The sequence below is a fragment of the Lithobates pipiens genome, unplaced genomic scaffold (assembly GCF_037356315.1).
Source record: "Lithobates pipiens isolate NorthernLeopardFrog02 unplaced genomic scaffold, aLitPip1_a1.2 Scaffold_13, whole genome shotgun sequence".
In the NCBI taxonomy this organism is placed as follows: Eukaryota; Metazoa; Chordata; class Amphibia; order Anura; family Ranidae; genus Lithobates; species Lithobates pipiens.
This window is the reverse complement of record NW_027507718.1, coordinates 373,746,038-373,763,560: the sequence shown is the minus strand read 5'-3', so window position 1 is coordinate 373,763,560 and position 17,523 is coordinate 373,746,038. Positions and strand designations below refer to the sequence as shown.

At 42.8% G+C, this 17,523-nt stretch overlaps 1 protein-coding gene across 1 annotated transcript in view; it reads left to right on the top strand.

Moving 5' to 3' along the window:
- The first annotated feature begins 1,014 nt into the window (after nt 1-1,014).
- Nucleotides 1,015-17,523, top strand: part of GPM6A (glycoprotein M6A) — a 327,840-nt gene continuing 311,331 nt past the window's right edge. The window contains exon 1 of the mRNA XM_077477225.1: nt 1,015-1,250. Within this exon, the coding sequence (XP_077333351.1) occupies nt 1,247-1,250 (4 nt within the window). The 5' untranslated portion in view covers nt 1,015-1,246. The remainder of the gene's footprint in view (nt 1,251-17,523) is intronic.

Genomic DNA, 17,523 nt, shown 5'->3' with positions numbered 1-17,523 from the left:
GGACCGTGTTGTCAGATAATCCGACCGTGTGTGGGCTCCATCGGACTGTTTCCGTCAGAATATCTGACCGACAAAGTTTTAGAGCTGGGCTATAAAATTTTCCGACAACATGATCCGATCGGACTTTGTCCGATCGTTTGTAGAGAATTCAGATCGGACAAAGTGCCACGCATGCTCAGATCAAATTCCTAGACCAAAACTATTGGTTACTAGCCTGAACGTAGTGCTGTCGTAATGAAATAACGTCATTATGTTCCGTACGATCGGATTTTCCGACAACTTTGTCCGACCATGTATATGCAACACCAGTTTCGGACAAAATCCGTCAGACAAAATCCGACAGAATTTGTTGGAATGTCCGACCGTGTGTACAAGGGCTAAGAGGTCTTCCTCAAACTAAGCCTCCACTACATCACCACCCCAAAGGCTCCTCCTATCTCTTTAATATATTTCTCACTCAGATATCTTGAGTAACAAGGCCCTTCCATGACAACAGCGAGGATGAAATCATCCCTTAAAGGGTCCTACATGCTTTTCTACATCAAATGTGCTGCGAAGGATGCCCAACCATTTTTTTTTATTATTATTAAGTTACGTATCTGGTTAAAAGTCAAGTGTACAGTTTTTAGGCGTACTAATGGCAAAAACATATGATATAACTGTAATGGTCTGTCATTCATCTCCAGATGTTTCCTGTAGTTTACCTATGAGCTTTTTCTTGTATAAAGGGATGCACTGAAACCCACCCTGAGTCCTTCAGCCATTGTCAAAATGTGACTAGTTTTGGATAAATCAAATCATTCATTTGACAATTCCCTGCCATTTTGAGACCTGCTAATCAGAAGTATCAGATATTCCATCATAAAAAAATAAAAAAAATGAGGGTGTTTATATAGAACAAACTAGCATTTCTAACTACACACTGTAGACCACCCCCCTCTGGATTTTTCTGTTCTAAAGATTTCAAGCTGACAGTCACTTCCTGGGAATCATTTGCTAGAAGAGAAACGGCATTCAACTCCATTGCTAGTCGCTGCAGTGCTGGAAGGCTGGGCTCATCTGTATGAGTTCTTTTCCAAGACAAGACAGACTTTCACATAAGGCTTTTGTTATCTGGAAGAAAATACAGGTATAGAATATTCCGACAGAAGAAAAAGTGACAAAGGGAGACTTCTAAAGAGGAACAAAACCAACTGACATTGCTGCTGCACTGAATGAAACAAGAACTGGCTGAGAGAAAGTGATAATGGGTGAGTAACACAGTTCTGACATAATAACTATATTATGCTGCACATTCCTTTTATGAATTCCCTGGAAATGTATACAGGCTTGCTGATTTCCTGCACACAACCCCTTACTGTTCTATTCTATACATAGTGATGTTTGAAAACTTTGTACTGAGTGTTGTGTCATGTTATAACATTGTATCCCAACCATGGTCCTGACGTCAGTGGGCACTTTTAAAGTCTCCGGCTTACGTTTGTGTGTGCTAAGATTTATTTTATTCAATTATAAGGCATTATCATATTTCACAGTGCTTTAAGGAGTGCATACAACCACAAATCCTCACTAAGGAGGTTTACCAAACTAGTGATCCTTCAACAGTAATAGTACACAGACATGGTCAGGTGCAACCAGAGCACCTGGGGAATTGCCACACTCGAAGAACATACCAATGTCATGAAGATAGTGTTGCTGATGGGAACTGACAAAGGCCACGGGGCTGTAAAGCAAGCTAATTAAAGCTGAACAGGTGTACATGTTCTCTTTGGTACTGAAAGTGCTTACTTTGATTACACTGCATTCTGTGACTTTCCCACGGTGTTCTTTAGATGCGGCAGCAAGTTGGATAGAGCCTACCATATTTCCTGGATGGAGAATGTCCACCATCATCTATTTCTTTTCTTCTCAGCCTGGCTGTCTATGGCTCACCCCTTTCAGTCATTGGCTTTCAGTTCTAGGAATCATGGAGGCTTGCTACCACATGTGGGCATTGACTAGGGTTGTCTGCATACAAATGGTAGGTGGTAGATTGTCAGAAACCATGAATCAGACTGAGACAGAAGTACAGTTAAATCACACTTGTTTAATAATAAAAGTAAATAGAACAAACATAGTCAGAACGTAAAGTCAGAAAAGCCAGAAAGTCAGGAAGCCAGGAATCAGCATAGTGGAACAGCAAGCAGGATCTGGAGCCAGAAGGACTGTCAGCCAAGCAAGTTTTTAACAGGCACGCAGGAGAGAATGTCTGTGATGTTGACCAGGCAAAGGCAGAGATCGTCTGAGCTGGGTGGCTTAAATAAGGAGGATTGACGAGCAGATTATCATCAACAGGTGAGTCACTGTGGGGCAATAGGAGCTGGAAATTAACCAAAAGCTGAGCCCTGACAAAGAGCTGAAACAATGGACACCAGAAGGATTGAATGCGAGGGCATGACCACCAAATATGAAGGAGGGTGCCACTCTGGAAGTCACAGTGCCAACAATGATTAGGGATGGATTGAATGAATTTGTACAGTAATGCTAGGCTTCTGTACTACAGTGTTAGGATTATATAGTTCCACTCCTGGGTATGGGAGGCTATACTGGATTTGAAAATTAGGAGGAAGGCTTTATTCCTGTCTGCATCCAAGATAGTATGTCCCAGTACTCTCTTACAATTTAAACTTACAATTTATCTAATAGGCAAAGATAGTCTGGTTAGCCGAACATCCAGTAAAATCACCTTTATTACTGAGCTACGATTAATCGCTAAGTGAGCATGAAATACATTAGCTGGTGATGCTGTTACCCTCTATTTGTATTTTGGAATTGTTTTTATGGATTTACTGTAATAAAGGTGATTTTACTAGATGTGCGAATAACCAGACCTCCTTTGCTTATTGGGATCCATGATGGCCAGCACCTAGTTAGTGTGTTAGTGGAGGCGGAGATGGGAGACTGACCTGAGCAGTGTTCACATTTATGCTTACAATTTATCTTGTTCTTGGATAATCAACATCTCCCTTGACACATTCCACTGTGATTTGGTCAAGGTGACTGAGTTACCTGTGTGGCTACGTATGCAGAGGTATGTTCCTGCTGACACTCATAAGAGATGTGAAACTACTTGGATGAGTAGCAAAATGTCTTCAACAGTATAGAACAAGTCCAGCTGTATGTGACAAACTACTATTTGTGATAGTATGAAATGAATAAATGAAACATACTTCAGGAAACACATTTGGCTAACTGAAACAAAGAAAAGTGGAAATATTACCCATTAACGTATATTCCTTGTTTTATTTTCAGTGCAGGAAAGATGAAAGCTATAATTTCTGCAGGCAATATTTTGGGATTTGAGTTTGTTTGAATCAAATGTGAAATGTTGTAGCATTTTTGCTATTTATTTCCTAAAACTTTGCATTGAGTGAATGACCTAAATTCAATGAATCAACTCCCCCTTGTATTTCCACTCACATCTTACTTACATATGCATTTATATTTTTTATATTATGCATATGCTAGTTAATATACGGTATATAAATCATATGTTATACTTATATTCATTTGTTGTTTTATATTACATGTTTGTCGCTTACCTATTTTAAGTTATATATATTAATACGGTATTACTGTATGTAAATCATATGATATGCTTGTATTAATATGTTACCAAATTACTTAATTAAATGTATTTCCATTCGCTTGTAATATTTACTTAAGAAGTTATGATACATCTAGCCTTCTTATGTTGATTTCATGGTACCCTATTGGTCACTACAGCAGCTTCTTATTCCATTTCTGTTGAACATAGTCTTATTGCTAAATACTGGAAGCAGACAACTGCCCTTAATGTAAAGGAGTGGCTGCTATGATAGACCACTATCACAAAATTATGGAAATAACCTATAATGAACAAGATTATAAAGTCTGTGAATCTAAACCCACTGGTTGAATGTCAAAATCTCCCCCAGGTACCTTGAAGCCTTAAGCCCCCGTACACACGGTCGGACATTCCGTCGGAAAATGCCCGATCGGACCATGTTGTCAGATAATCCAACCATGTGTGGGCTCCATCGGACTGTTTCCGACCGACAAAGTTTTAGAGCTGGGCTATAAAATTTTCCGACAACATGATCCGATCGGACTTTGTCCGATCGTTTGTAGAGAATTCTGATCAGACAAAGTGCCACGCATGCTCAGATCAAATTCCTAGACCAAAGCTATTGGCTACTAGCCTGAACGTAGTCCCGTCGTAACAAAATAACGTCATCACATTACGAACGATTGGATTTTCCGACAACTTTGTCCGACCGTGTGTATGCAACACCATTTTCGGACAAAATCCGACGGATTTTGTTGTCGGAATGTCTGACCATGTGTACAAGGGCTAAAAGTTTACTTGGTTTATTTACCTTTTGCATTTGTTTATTAGAGTCTCATTTCCTAACTTAGGTTGGATGACTTTAAAAGAAGTATATGTACTCCCAGTAGTTTATTCTGCTTCCTGTGTCTTCCACATAACATGACATTTAAAGGCTAAGTTCCCTTTTTTTTTAAAAAAAAATACATTTACATATTTGTGCTGGAAAAAAAGTAAATGTATTACTTTTTAGAGGACCCTGCAGAGCATTGCAACCATAATCAGAAGATCACAGGTGCAATGGCATGCTCCTGCCGACATTGCTTCCAGCTTTCATGCCCGTACCTTCCTACGGGCAGACAGTTACAAGACTGGGGGAAGTGTCAATGAACCAAAAGGGGGCTCATCAGCGCCCTTGTAGTTAAATAAAAACTACAGTCCTGTCTGTTGTGGTGGTAGATGGGACTTGTAGTTTTCTCATTCAAAGATTGCTGATAATGAATGATGTGGCTGTGCGGCCAGAGCCCCATGCAACTGCGCTGTTCTCAAAATGCAATAGAGGGTATGTGGAGAGGATCTCTCGTCTGCTGTCATGGGGTAGGGGAATGGGGGGTCCAGGGGAGGCAGATATGGAGCATGTTACATGTCATAACCTAAATATAGGTATAACAAATTCCATGCAGTTGTGTCCCATCCATAAGGAGCGCAGGGGCACCACCCCCCTAATCTCTATACGCCAGCCCCTAATCTCCATGCAGGGTGACAGATGTGTAGAGTTCTACAGGTTTTTTTTGTGAAGCACATGATTAAAGCCTGAGGCTCTAATCGGCTTCAAAAAGGTTGGGCACTGCACCCTGAGCCCACCCACTTGTGACAATAGCAAATCAAATTTGCTACTGTCTTCTTGCTTCGCCTCCTTTGCAATCAGGACAGGAAGAGGGGCAGGTGGGCTTGCAAGCGGGCCTGGAGAGCGGGCGAGCAGGGCTGTCGAGCGGGTGTGGGGGTGGGTAAAGGGTTTGTTTGCCACCCCCCCAAACAAAATGGAGCACCAGCCGCCACTGATTCCATGCTCAAAAAGGTGAATTTATTCTTTAAAGCAATCCTATCCCTAACTGCAGCTTGAATTTTGGTTTCTTCTATCTGCCTTTACAAGATACAGTAGTGATGTAGAAAACAGAGGGTGGAACCATAGTGCGTGGCAAGGGACCAGGTGTTTGACACACCCAGAAGTGTCTACTACCAACAGCCACTGGAGATTTGCAATATAGTTTTTTTGAAGATACTACCCAGTTATAAAGATAAGTATTCATCGTTTTTATAGGCTGATCTATGTTTGATTTGGTACAGTTATTGCTTTAACCACTTGGGTACCGCGCTATTGCCGAATGACGGCAACAGCGCGGACCTAGATTTCCGGGACTACGTCTATTGACGTCGTCCCGGTTACGAGCGGCCTGCGCGCCCCCTGAGGGGCGCGCGCGGCGCGCTCTGTGATCGGCGAGTCTATGAGACTCGCCTGATCACTGATCCGTGCAAGGGGTCGATCCCGACCCCTTATCACGTGATCAGCTGTCAGCCAATGACAGCTGATCATGTGATAGAACGGAGCCGGTAATCGGCTATTATTCCTCCTCGCGCTGACAGCGCGAGGAGAAAAAAAAAAAGCCGATCACCGGCGGCCGTGATCGGGACATCAGTGCAAGGCACCACATGCCACCTGCCAGTGCCCACCTGCCTCCCGCAGTGCCATCCTGAAGGATAAATAAAAGTAAAAGTAAGTGCCCCCCATCTGTGCCCATAGTGCCCACAGTGCCACCCCACAGTGCCACCCACAGTGCCACCCACAGTGCCACCCAATCTGCCTCAAAGGTGCTGCACCCCAGTGCCGCCCATCAGTGCCCAGCAGTGCCGCCCATCAGTGCCCAGCAGTGCCGCCCATCAGTGCCCAGCAGTGCCACCTATCAGAGCCACCTATCAGTGCCACCTATCAGTGCCCATCAGTCCCATCTATCTGTGGTACCTATCAGTGCCCATCCGTGCCACCCATCCGTGCCACTTATCCGTGCCACCCATCCGTGCCATCTTATCTGTGCCCATCTTTGCCCATCAGTGCCGCCTTATCTGTGCCCATCGGTGCCGCCTTATCTGTGCCTATTAGTGCCGCCTTAACTATGCCTATCAGTGCCCACCAGTGCAGCCTATCAGTGCCCACCAGTGCAGCCTATCAGTGCCCACCAATGCAGCCCATCAGTGCCCACCAGTGCAGCCTATCAGTGCCGCCTTATCAGCGCACTTCAATGAAGGAGAAAAATGACCCGTTTGCAAAATATTATAACAAACTATTAAAACATGATTTTTTTTTTTTTTTTTTGCATCTTTTTTTGTTTGTTTAGCAAAAAATAAAACTCCGAGCTGTAACTAAATACCACCAAAAGAAAGCTCTATTTGTGGGAAAAAAATGATAAAAATTTCATTTGGGTACAGTGTTGTATGCCCACGCAATTGTCATTCAAAGTGCATCAGCGCTGAAAGCTGAAAATTGGTCTGGGACTGAGGGGGGTTTAAGTGCCCAGTAAGCAAGTGGTTAATGTAACGATCTAGGAATACCAACTGTCTGCCAACTCTACGAAACTCTATGAAAAATCGTTTTTAGGATAATTTAAATTAAAATGAAAACTTAAAAAATGTGCATACATATTATTTTAACTCTAAGTAGTTATACTGATAACATTGGCTGTGTTTCAAAACTCTATTTGTCCAAAATATTGCATAAACTATGTAAATAACTATTGTTTGTTAATGCCTTGCATAGCGACCACTTATACACATTTGTGATAACGACTTTTCTATATCCTGTATGAGGGATAAATTATCTCAGTCAAGGTGACATTTTATGTGTCTGTCTTTCAGCATCTGTTAAAAACTTTATTGTACACTAATAAAAAGTTCTTTCCTGAGCTGAGAGCATTCCTGTTGCATAGCAGTGCATGTTTATGTAGTTATTCTGAATGTCATCCAGTTCAGTTTATTCTTGCAGGGTCTATTGTCTGCTTAGCAATACAAAATAATTACAAATGACATTTGTTCTGCCTATGAAGCAATAAAATATTAATTTAAGTGGGAGTTTAATGTAGTGGTACTGGAGAAAAGAAAGAAGAATGCAATAGGAAAATAATTAGAATGCATAATTTGCTGGAATCATTGGGCTCCCAAAATGTTTTCTCTACCTCTTCATTATTTGACTAAAATAACCACTATCTTTTTCTATTAGGCCTTTTCCCCCTTACTGTGTGAAGCCAGATATACCCACGTAAATCCCCAAACTAGATCCCACATCCCCACTGTTAGGAGTACCACCGATCCAGGGGACCACCAGTCTCCTCCAATCCTCTCTGCTGACGTCCACCTTTTTTTTACCATAGCCCATCCAATAGGAAGTGGCTACAACAGGCAGGGGTGTGGATTTTATCTCTGAGAGGGGCTTTAAATGAAAAGAATAACATACAGTGGCAGTGCGTCTGGAAAGGGTGCAGGAGCGCTGCCCCCTCTCTTCTGTCACCGCTCTATCACCATAGATAGATTCATGCCTTGCATGAATCTATTTATAGTCCCCGCTGACACCCCCTATTCAGGTGTCTGGCCCCTTTTCTGGCGCTGGGCACCTGAATTATAGTGATGGGGTTTTTTTTTTGGAAGCACCTGATTAGAGCCGTAGACTCTAATAGGCACCCAAAAAGGTGAACAGCGGGTGCAATGCTGTGCGTTTGCTGCTCACTCAATTGTTTGTTAGCAAAGCGAAGGAATTCACTTTGCTAACACTGAACCACCTCTCAGCCAATCAGGTGCTCGGGTCTGTTATCTGTCACCTGATTGGCTGAAACATCAGACGCTGTGATTGGACGCCTGATAGAGAGGACGGAAGAAGACATCAAGGAGCACGCAGGACACCGCCACTGACCCGCTGCGAGACAGGAAAGTGCCGGGGTGATACACACTGCCAGCATTTGATGGGGCACAGTTGCAGCGGCAAATGATGGGCACACTGGCAGCATTTGATGGGGCACAGGAGCGGCAATTGATGGGTACACTGGCAGAAATTGATGGGCATACTGGCAGCAATTGATAGGTATGGTAGTTGGCACAATGGCTGCTCTTGATGGGCACAGTAGCTGCCTTTGATGGGCACAGTGGCTGCGTTTCATGGGCATAATGGCAGCATTTGATGGGCAGAGTGGCTTGCGTTTGATGGCACATTGGCTGCATTTGATGGGCACAGTGGCGGCAATTGATGGGCACAGTGGCTGTGTTTGATGGGCACAGTGGTTGCATTTGATGGGCACAGTGGCTGCGCTTGATGAGCACAGTGGCTGCGTTTGATAGACACAGTGGTTGCATTTGATGGGCACGGTGGTGGCAATTGATGGGCACAGTGGCTGCGGTTGATGGGCACAGTGGTTGCATTTGATGGGCACAGTGGCTGAACTTGCTGGGCACAGGGGCTATGCTTGATGGGCACAGTGGCTGCGTTTGATAGACACAGTGGTTGGGCTTGATGGGCACAGTGGCTTAGTTTGATGGCACAATGGCCGCAATTGATTTCTTTTTTCAGTTTGTTTGCGCCTCCCCAAAAATTTTGAGCACCAGCCGCTAGTGGCACCAGTAGCTGCGTTTAATGAGCACAGTACTTGCGTTTGATGGGCACAGTAGCTGCGCTTGATAGGCACAGTGGCTGCGCTTGATGGGCGCAGTGGCTGCGCATAAAGATCAAGTAGGCTTTGTCCATTTAAGGGGTACATGAGACAGCATTTGCAGAGCTATCCAATTGATTGATATTGCAAAATCCTACTCTAACTCTGCAATGTTACTCTCTCTTGACATGTGCAAAGCATTTGACTCCATCTCTTGTGATTACATCTACTATATTCTCTCCGTAAATGGGGCTTTAAAGAACAATTCCTTTCCTGGATCTCAGCCCTATATACCCATCCATCTGCTTCTATAAAATATGCAGGTCATATTTCTAACTCCTTTCCAATACATTGAGGCACTAGACAAGGCTGCCCTCTTTCTCCTATTTTATTCATCTTAGCACTTGAAACTTTGGCATTAGCCATTCGTTAACATTATGACATTCATGGACTTTAACCACTTGCCGACCACCGCACGACGATATACGTCGGCAGAATGGCACGGGCAGGCATATGGGCGTATATATAAGTCCCTGCCTGCTCGCGGGTGGGGGGCCCGATTGGGCCCCCCCGGTGCCTGCGGCGGTCGGCATTCGTTCGAGAGCGATCCGGGATGAGGGGGCGGCCATTCATTCATGGCCACCCCCTCGCGATCGCTCTCGACGAATGGAAATCCTTCGTGACATCACTTCCTCTCCTGTAATGTAAACACAGGAGAGGAAGTGATGTATTCTCTCCTCCGTGTCGGTATTTTTCGTTCCGGCACCAAGGAGAGAGGTTCAGTGAGTTGCACCAACACACCACACATACAGTAGAACATGCCAGGCACACTCACACCCCCCCCCTTTAGCCCCCGATCACCCCCCCAATTACCCCTGCCCCCCCAGTCACAGTGACACCAATTGCTTTTTTTTTTTTTTGCATTGGTGTCATTTGTGACTGTAATAACTGTTAGGGCAGTTAGGGTTAGCCCCCTTTAGTTCTAATGTGCCCCCCTAACCCCCCCCCAATAAAGGTTTAACCCCGTGATCACCCCCCGTCGCCAGTGTCACTAAGGCTGGGTTCACATTGCCGCGGTTTATGAGAACGGATCTGATTCGCACCGCACTGCAGTGCAAATCACAACCGATCTCTGTGCGATTCAAGTTCAGCCATACAGATAGCAAATTCGCACGGGACCCTTTTTTTGGTCCGCAGCAGAATCGGATCGCATGGGTGTTCACACCATGCGATCCGAGTTTGCAGATCTCACTGCGATATGCGAACTGATCTGGGGGTGTCATTAACATTTCACTGACACTCCCAGCAGTTCGCATAGGGCAGTGTGAACTGCCGCCGGGAGGCATGCGATGCGGGAACCCGCCGCGGATTCGTGGCGTTCCCGCATCGCTCCAGTGTGAACCCAGCCTAATAAGCGATAATTTTTCTGATCGCTGTATTAGTGTCACAGGTGACGCTAGTTAGGCAGGTAGGTATTTAGGTTCGCCGCAACTTTTTATAGCGCCAGGGACCCCCATATACTACCGCATAAAGCCCCCTGATTGCCCCCTAGTTAACCCTTTCACCAGTGATCACCATATAACTGTTACAGGTGACGCTGGTTGGTTAGTTATTTTTTATAGTTTCAGGGCACCCGCCATTTATTACCTAATAAAGGTTTAACCCCCTGATCACCCGGCGGGTGTCATTTGTGACTGTAATAACTGTTAGGGCAGTTAGGGTTAGCCCCCTTTAGTTCTAAGGTACCCCCCTAACCCCCCCAATAAAGGTTTAACCCCGTGATCACCCCCCGTCGCCAGTGTCACTAAGGCTGGGTTCACATTGCAGCGGTTTGAGAACGGATGTGATTCGCACCGCACTGCAGTGCAAATCACATCCGATCTCTGTGCGATTCGAGTTCAGCCATACAGATAGTATGGCTGAATTCGTGCCGCACCCGCCGCAAACTCGCACGGGACCCTTTTTTTTGTCCGCAGCAGAATCGGATCGCATGGGTGTTCACACCATGCGATCCGAGTTTGCAGATCGCACTGCGATATGCGAACTGATCTGGGGGTGTCATTAACATTTCACTGACACTCCCAGCAGTTCGCATAGGGCAGTGTGAACTGCCGCCGGGAGGCATGCGATGCGGGAACCCGCCGCGGATTCGTGGCGTTCCTGCATCGCTCCAGTGTGAACCCAGCCTAATAAGCGATCATTTTTCTGATCGCTGTATTAGTGTCACAGGTGACGCTAGTTAGGCAGGTAGGTATTTAGGTTCGCCGCAGCTTTTTATAGCGCCAGGGACCCCCATATACTACCGCATAAAGCCCCCTGATTGCCCCCTAGTTAACCCTTTCACCAGTGATCACCATATAACGGTTACAGGTGACGCTGGTTGGTTAGTTATTTTTTTATAGTTTCAGGGCACCCGCCATTTATTACCTAGTCTCACTAGTGTACCCCTAAATTTAGGGGTGTCTACTTTCCAAAATGAGGTCATTTGGGGGGGGTTTGTGCCATCTTGGCATTTTATGGCCTTCAAAACTGTAACGCCCTTAGAAAGCCTGAAGGCGGTGCTTGGTTTTCGGGGCCCCGTACGCGGCTAGGCTCCCAAAAAGTCCCACATATGTGGTATCCCCGTACTCAGGAGAAGCAGCAGAATTTATTTTGGGGTGTCATTTCACATATGCCCATGGCATGCGTGAGCAATATATCATTTAGTGACAACTTTGTGAAAAAAATAAATAAAAAAAAAAGTTTGTAATTTTCCCGCAACTTGTGGCAAAATATAAAATATTCCATGGACTCAACATGCCTCTCAGCAAATAGCTTGGGGTGTCTACTTTCTAAAATGGGGTCATTTGTGGGGGTTTTGTGCCATCTTGGCATTTTATGGCCTTCAAAACTGTAATAGGTAGTGAGAAGTGAAGTCAAATATTTACGCCCTTAGAAAACCTGAAGGCGGTTCTTGGCTTTCGGGGCCCCATACGCGGCTAGGCTCCCAAAAAATCCCACACGTGTGGTATCCCCGTACTCAGGAGAAGCAGCAGAATTTATTTTGGGGTGTCATTTCACATATGCCCATAGCATGTGTGAGCAATATATCATTTAGTGACAACTTTGTGTAAAAAAAAAAAATTATTTTTTTGTCATTATTCAATCGCTTGAGGCAAAAAAATAAAATATTCGATGGGCTCAACATGCCACTTATCAATTTCCTTAGGGGGTCTACTTTCCAAAATGGGGTCATTTGGGGGGGGGGGGGGTTTGTACTGCCCTGCCATTTTAGCACCTCAAGAAATGAGATAGGCAGTCGTAAACTAAAAGCTGCGTAAATTCCAGAAAACGTACCTTAGTTTGTAGATGTGACAACTTTTGCGCAAACCAATAAATATACAGTTATTGACTTTTTTTTTACCAAAGACATGTGGCTGAATACATTATGGCCTAAATGTATGACTAAAATTGAATTTATTGGATTTTTCTAATAACAAAAAGTAGAAAATATCATTTTTTTTCAAAATTTGCGATCTTTTTCCATTTATATCGCAAAAAATAAAAATCGCAGAGGCAATCAAATACCATCAAAAGAAAGCTCTATTTGTGGGAAGAAAAGGACGCAAATTTTGTTTGGGTACAACATTGCATGACCGCGCAATTACCAGTTAAAGCAGCGCAGTGCCAAATTGTAAAAAGACCTCTGGTCATTTACCAGCAAAATGGTCCGGTCTGAAAGTGGTTAACTGTCTACTTTTCACCACAAACGAATGATGTTCGCAGATGACATTTTATTGTGTATTTCACCTCCTCATACTTCACTTCCTAATCTCTTTAATTTACTAGTGTCTACTCTCTACACATCCTTTACATCCTCTACACATCCTCTCTACGCATCATTTATTAACTCCCTAGGTCCACATAAACTTACATAGAAAAATGGGAACATGATCTTGGATCCACCTTGGATATGTGGGGATGGGAATCTATTTGGCTGGCCACCTCTAAATGTTCACTTAATATACTTGCTCAAGAAAATACTGAAAAAAATAAAAAATAAAAAAATAAAAAAATGAATGTCTCGTTGGTACATAACCCCAAATCACATATCCTCTTTTAATCCTGACACTTCACTACAAATGCTTCTGGGGCTGTACTGACCGTGACACTTTATTACATATTTGGTGGTCATGTCCTGTAGTTTCCCATTTCTGGACCAAGGTATTTGATCTATTATGTCCAATCCTTCATATGACTCTCATTAAAAACCCTTGGGCTGCTCTCCTACACGAACCTATTCCACATCTAAATATTTGTAAACAAAAGCTGGTGGGATTTGTTTTCTTTAGCTAAAGCATGGAAACAGAAGTCAATACCCTTCTCTGAAGTCAAGCATTGCCTCTTGGGTACTATGGTTCACGAAAAATCGACCTCTATCCTCAATGATAACCACACAAAATTCTTAAAAATATGGGAACCATGGTTTGATTATATCAAATACTTGTATATTGATCATTCCCTTCTTTCTCTCTGACCAATTATTTCAACTAATACTGTCAACACCAATATTAGTTCCACAGGAGATTACCTCCTTCTTATTCTAACCCCTCCCCCTTTACTCTTTTCTCTTCACTACTTTCCATTTACTTTTATATTTTTTATGATCCTAATTCACCTAACCTCTATTACTTGGATTCTTTTCTGTTCAATTTAAAAAAAAAAATTATTTGTCATTCTAATACTGGTTTTATTTATTGAAACGTAATACAATTTATTGTAAATCAAAAGAATTACAACTTAGAACGACATAGAAACAATGTTGTTTATTTATTTTTTTAAACAGTTTGTCTAATTACAATGGATATGGTGCTATAATTGAATGGCAATTCACCCATATTAATTTCTATTTTTGTTTTATAGTACCACAGTTATTTCTTTATTATCATAAATAAGCATTTGTTTATTTTAGAATCTTATACATTAAAAAAATAAAATTTATCAAAACCCTTTATATTTTCCTTTTACGGTAACATGTTTTTACTAGATCCTGGGCATGGGCACATCCATGTTAAGTAATTATCTACACTGTCCTGGTACAGTGTCAAGAGCTCCAAATCTATACAGAATCTACATAGATGTTACTTCTGCTAATTTTTGGCAAGGACAGAATGAATTACAAAGTATACGGGATTTCTGCAATTTCTCAGCGTGCTCTACAACACTTTGATCTCGCTTCAGTCTGACAGATTCACTTTAATCTGATTGGATGTTTGAACTGAATACAAGTTTCTCTAGGTCAGCATAAAAGTTATTCCTTCAGTAAATGAGTTCCCCTAGTGATTTCTTTTTAAGTATTGCGTACTCTGTTTAGTAAAAATGTTCCAAATTTAACAAGAGCAATTATATAAATATATTAATGCAAAATATGTCTTTTGACCTTGTAAACACTTTTGAACAATGATTTGTTGGAAACTGTTATTTTCTGTGTAAAATCCCTTGGACTTGTAATAATTTTGCTTTAATCCTAATGTTTTATTTCAGATCAGTCGTTACTGATCTGGAAGTATAAGTTACTTGCTTCAGAAAAGAGTTTGGCATTTACAGCTTTGATGTAAGTTCATCATTGAGTAACAATAGGTTATAAAGCCATCCACAACTCTGCTCCCAGCTACATCTCTAGCCTAGTCTCAAAATACCAACCTTATCGCCCTCTTCATTCCCCACAAGACCCCCTGCTCTCTAGTTCCCTCATCACCTCCTCCCATATCCGCCTCCAGGATTTCTCCCGAGCCTCGCCCATCTTCTGGAATTCACTACCCCAATCTGTCAGACTGTCTCCGAATGTATTCCACTTTTAGGCGATCCCTGAAAACGTTGCTCTTCAGAGAAGCCTATCCTGCCTCCATCTAACAACTGCACTATTTTCTCCATTAACTCACCCCCCACAGCTATTACCCTTTTGTATAACTTGACCCTCCCTCCTAGATTGTAAGCTCTAACGAGCAGGGCTCTCTGATTCCCCCCTGTATTGACTTGTATTGTAATTGTACTGTCTGTCCTAATGTTGTAAAGTGCTGCGTAAACTGTATAGAGCTATATAAATCCTGTATTATTATAATAATAATAATAATCATTGCCCACATTCAGGCTTGTACAAGATGTGTACATTTTGTAGACAGTGCCTGTTAAAGAAAGAACCCCAGCATTCTCTGAGACATTAATTAGATCTCTTCCTAAGTAGGTGTAGATGATTTTTCAATTTTCCATATATACTTTTCAAATTTTTTTCACATATCCTGTACATTTCAATTTTGAAAATTTGTAAAATATCCATCCATATCATATATTTTCTAAAAGTACAGAACCTATGCAATTAATTGGTGTTAATTTTGTACACCCATGAGAGTTGGCAGACGTTTATTAAAGAGGAAGTAAACCCTGATGAGTTTACTTCCTCTTTCATTCCCTGCAAAGGTAAAGCATAATGGACTACTATGCATAGTAGCCCATTATGTGTCACTTACCTGACACAGGAGCCAGCGAAGTCACCGCTGTCCCCTGTAGTCCGGAGCGTCCATCTTCTCGGTGGGTCTCGCTGCTCCGCCGATGTCATTCGGCGAAGCCGCGATGATGTCACTCCCGCGCATGCGCCCGGGAGCCGCCACTCGTGGCATATCGCCGCTGACCGCAGCACGCTCAGTGCGCTTGCATACCGCTGTCTACGGCGCATGCGCTGTAGACAGCGGTGCCTGTCTTTCAGCAAATATCTCCTAAACCGTGTAGGTTTAGGAGATATTTCTTGGACCTACAGGTAAGCCTTAATCTAGGCTTACCTGTAGGTCAAAGTTGGTTGTAAGGGTTTACAACCACTTTAAAACTACATTAAAAAAATACATTTATTGATGCATAGACAACATCAAAATATCCCATATTCCTACTAAATATAAATGATAAAATAGTATCATGTTAATAAAACAAAGTTAATATATGCACATTTTATTAAAATCAAAGTTGAATAAGACTAGAAATAGCCAACTTAAACATTACTAATCTCTTAGGCCGCGTACACACGCGGGGACTGTTCGCCCAACTTTGTCCGCTGAACAGTGTTTCGGCAAACAGTCCGCTCGTGTGTGGGCTTTCAGCGGACAGTTTCAGCGAACAGTCCGCTGAACAAGGTTTTTCGGAATTTCCGAAAAACTGTCCGCTGAAACCTTGTTTCAGCGAACAGTTCCCTCGTGTGTAGGCTTGTTCGACAAACTAAGTTCCGCGCATGCTCAGAAAGGCTTTACACGCCGAAAGTTATAATGCAGTGTATAGGACGTCGTATTTTTCGTCCCATCGTACGTGCCGTTCACGTCATCGCGCACGGTTTCAGCAAACTGTTCGTACGTCGTGTGTGGCCATGTCCGTCCATGCTAATTTTGAGCGGACTGTTTGCCGAAACTGTTTGACGGACAAAGTTGGGCGAACAGTCCCCGCGTGTGTACGCGGCCTTAGTGTTATATTAAAATGATGGAGTTATAAATTACGGCCTTTCATAGTGATCTCATGCAAGTGTTCCTGGGTCATAGTGTTCTCATACAAGCATTCATGTTTTCAACTTAAATAATAAGTAGGGTAGGTAAAATTATTTTGGTAGGAAATATAGTCTTAAAGTTTTAGTCAAGGTAAATGATGCATATTGATGCTGCTAAATTTGATCTGGGCATCTAGGTTTTAATGATTTCTAGGCACAAATGTGTTCATTGGGTTCATATGTATGGATTTTTTTAATTATTTTTGTTTTTTATTGCTGTATAAGATGCAGCTTAAGGTTATCATCTAAGGCACACACCCATCTGCTGATACTCTATTGCCTGGCACACCCCTGTTGCCCTTTACGAAAAACATATTTTTGCCACTATGGAGAGCTGCTGCCCTGCAAATTTTCCATCCCTGCAAAGGATGTTTTACCATCCCACTGTTGATGGGTTATTTGTTGGAGAATTTCCAGTCGTCTCATATACTAGCCCAGCAAATGTACTATGAAACATATACTAGCCAATGGGTCTATAAATTTGTTACCAATATGCTCCAAAGTGTTTATATCCTAACCAGAACTAGTCAGCTATAGGAATTTGTATTGAGCTGGATCTCTACTCTGAAGGAGTGCATGAATAGATATGTGTGCTGTTATTTATTTGTATTTATCCCCTGTCAGTGCAAAACTGGTGGCTCAGAATCAAGCTTCAAGCTTGGTTGACCTGAAGGTTGTAAGTGTTTAGGCACTTGTGAGAGCAACTATATGTGGTCATGACTGTATTTACCTGCTTGTAGTGCCAGTGTCTTGTAGGCCAGTGTCTAGGGCAGCAGAGTTATAGGGGCTGCAATCTTTGGGGGTTGTTAGTCTTTAGTGTAGCGCTCACCAGTGAGTAGACACCATGCCATTTGTGCCGTTTAAGGGCTTGTTAGCCCACTTTTTTGCAGAGAAAGAAAAGAAAATGTCCAACAAAACATTGGTGTAGC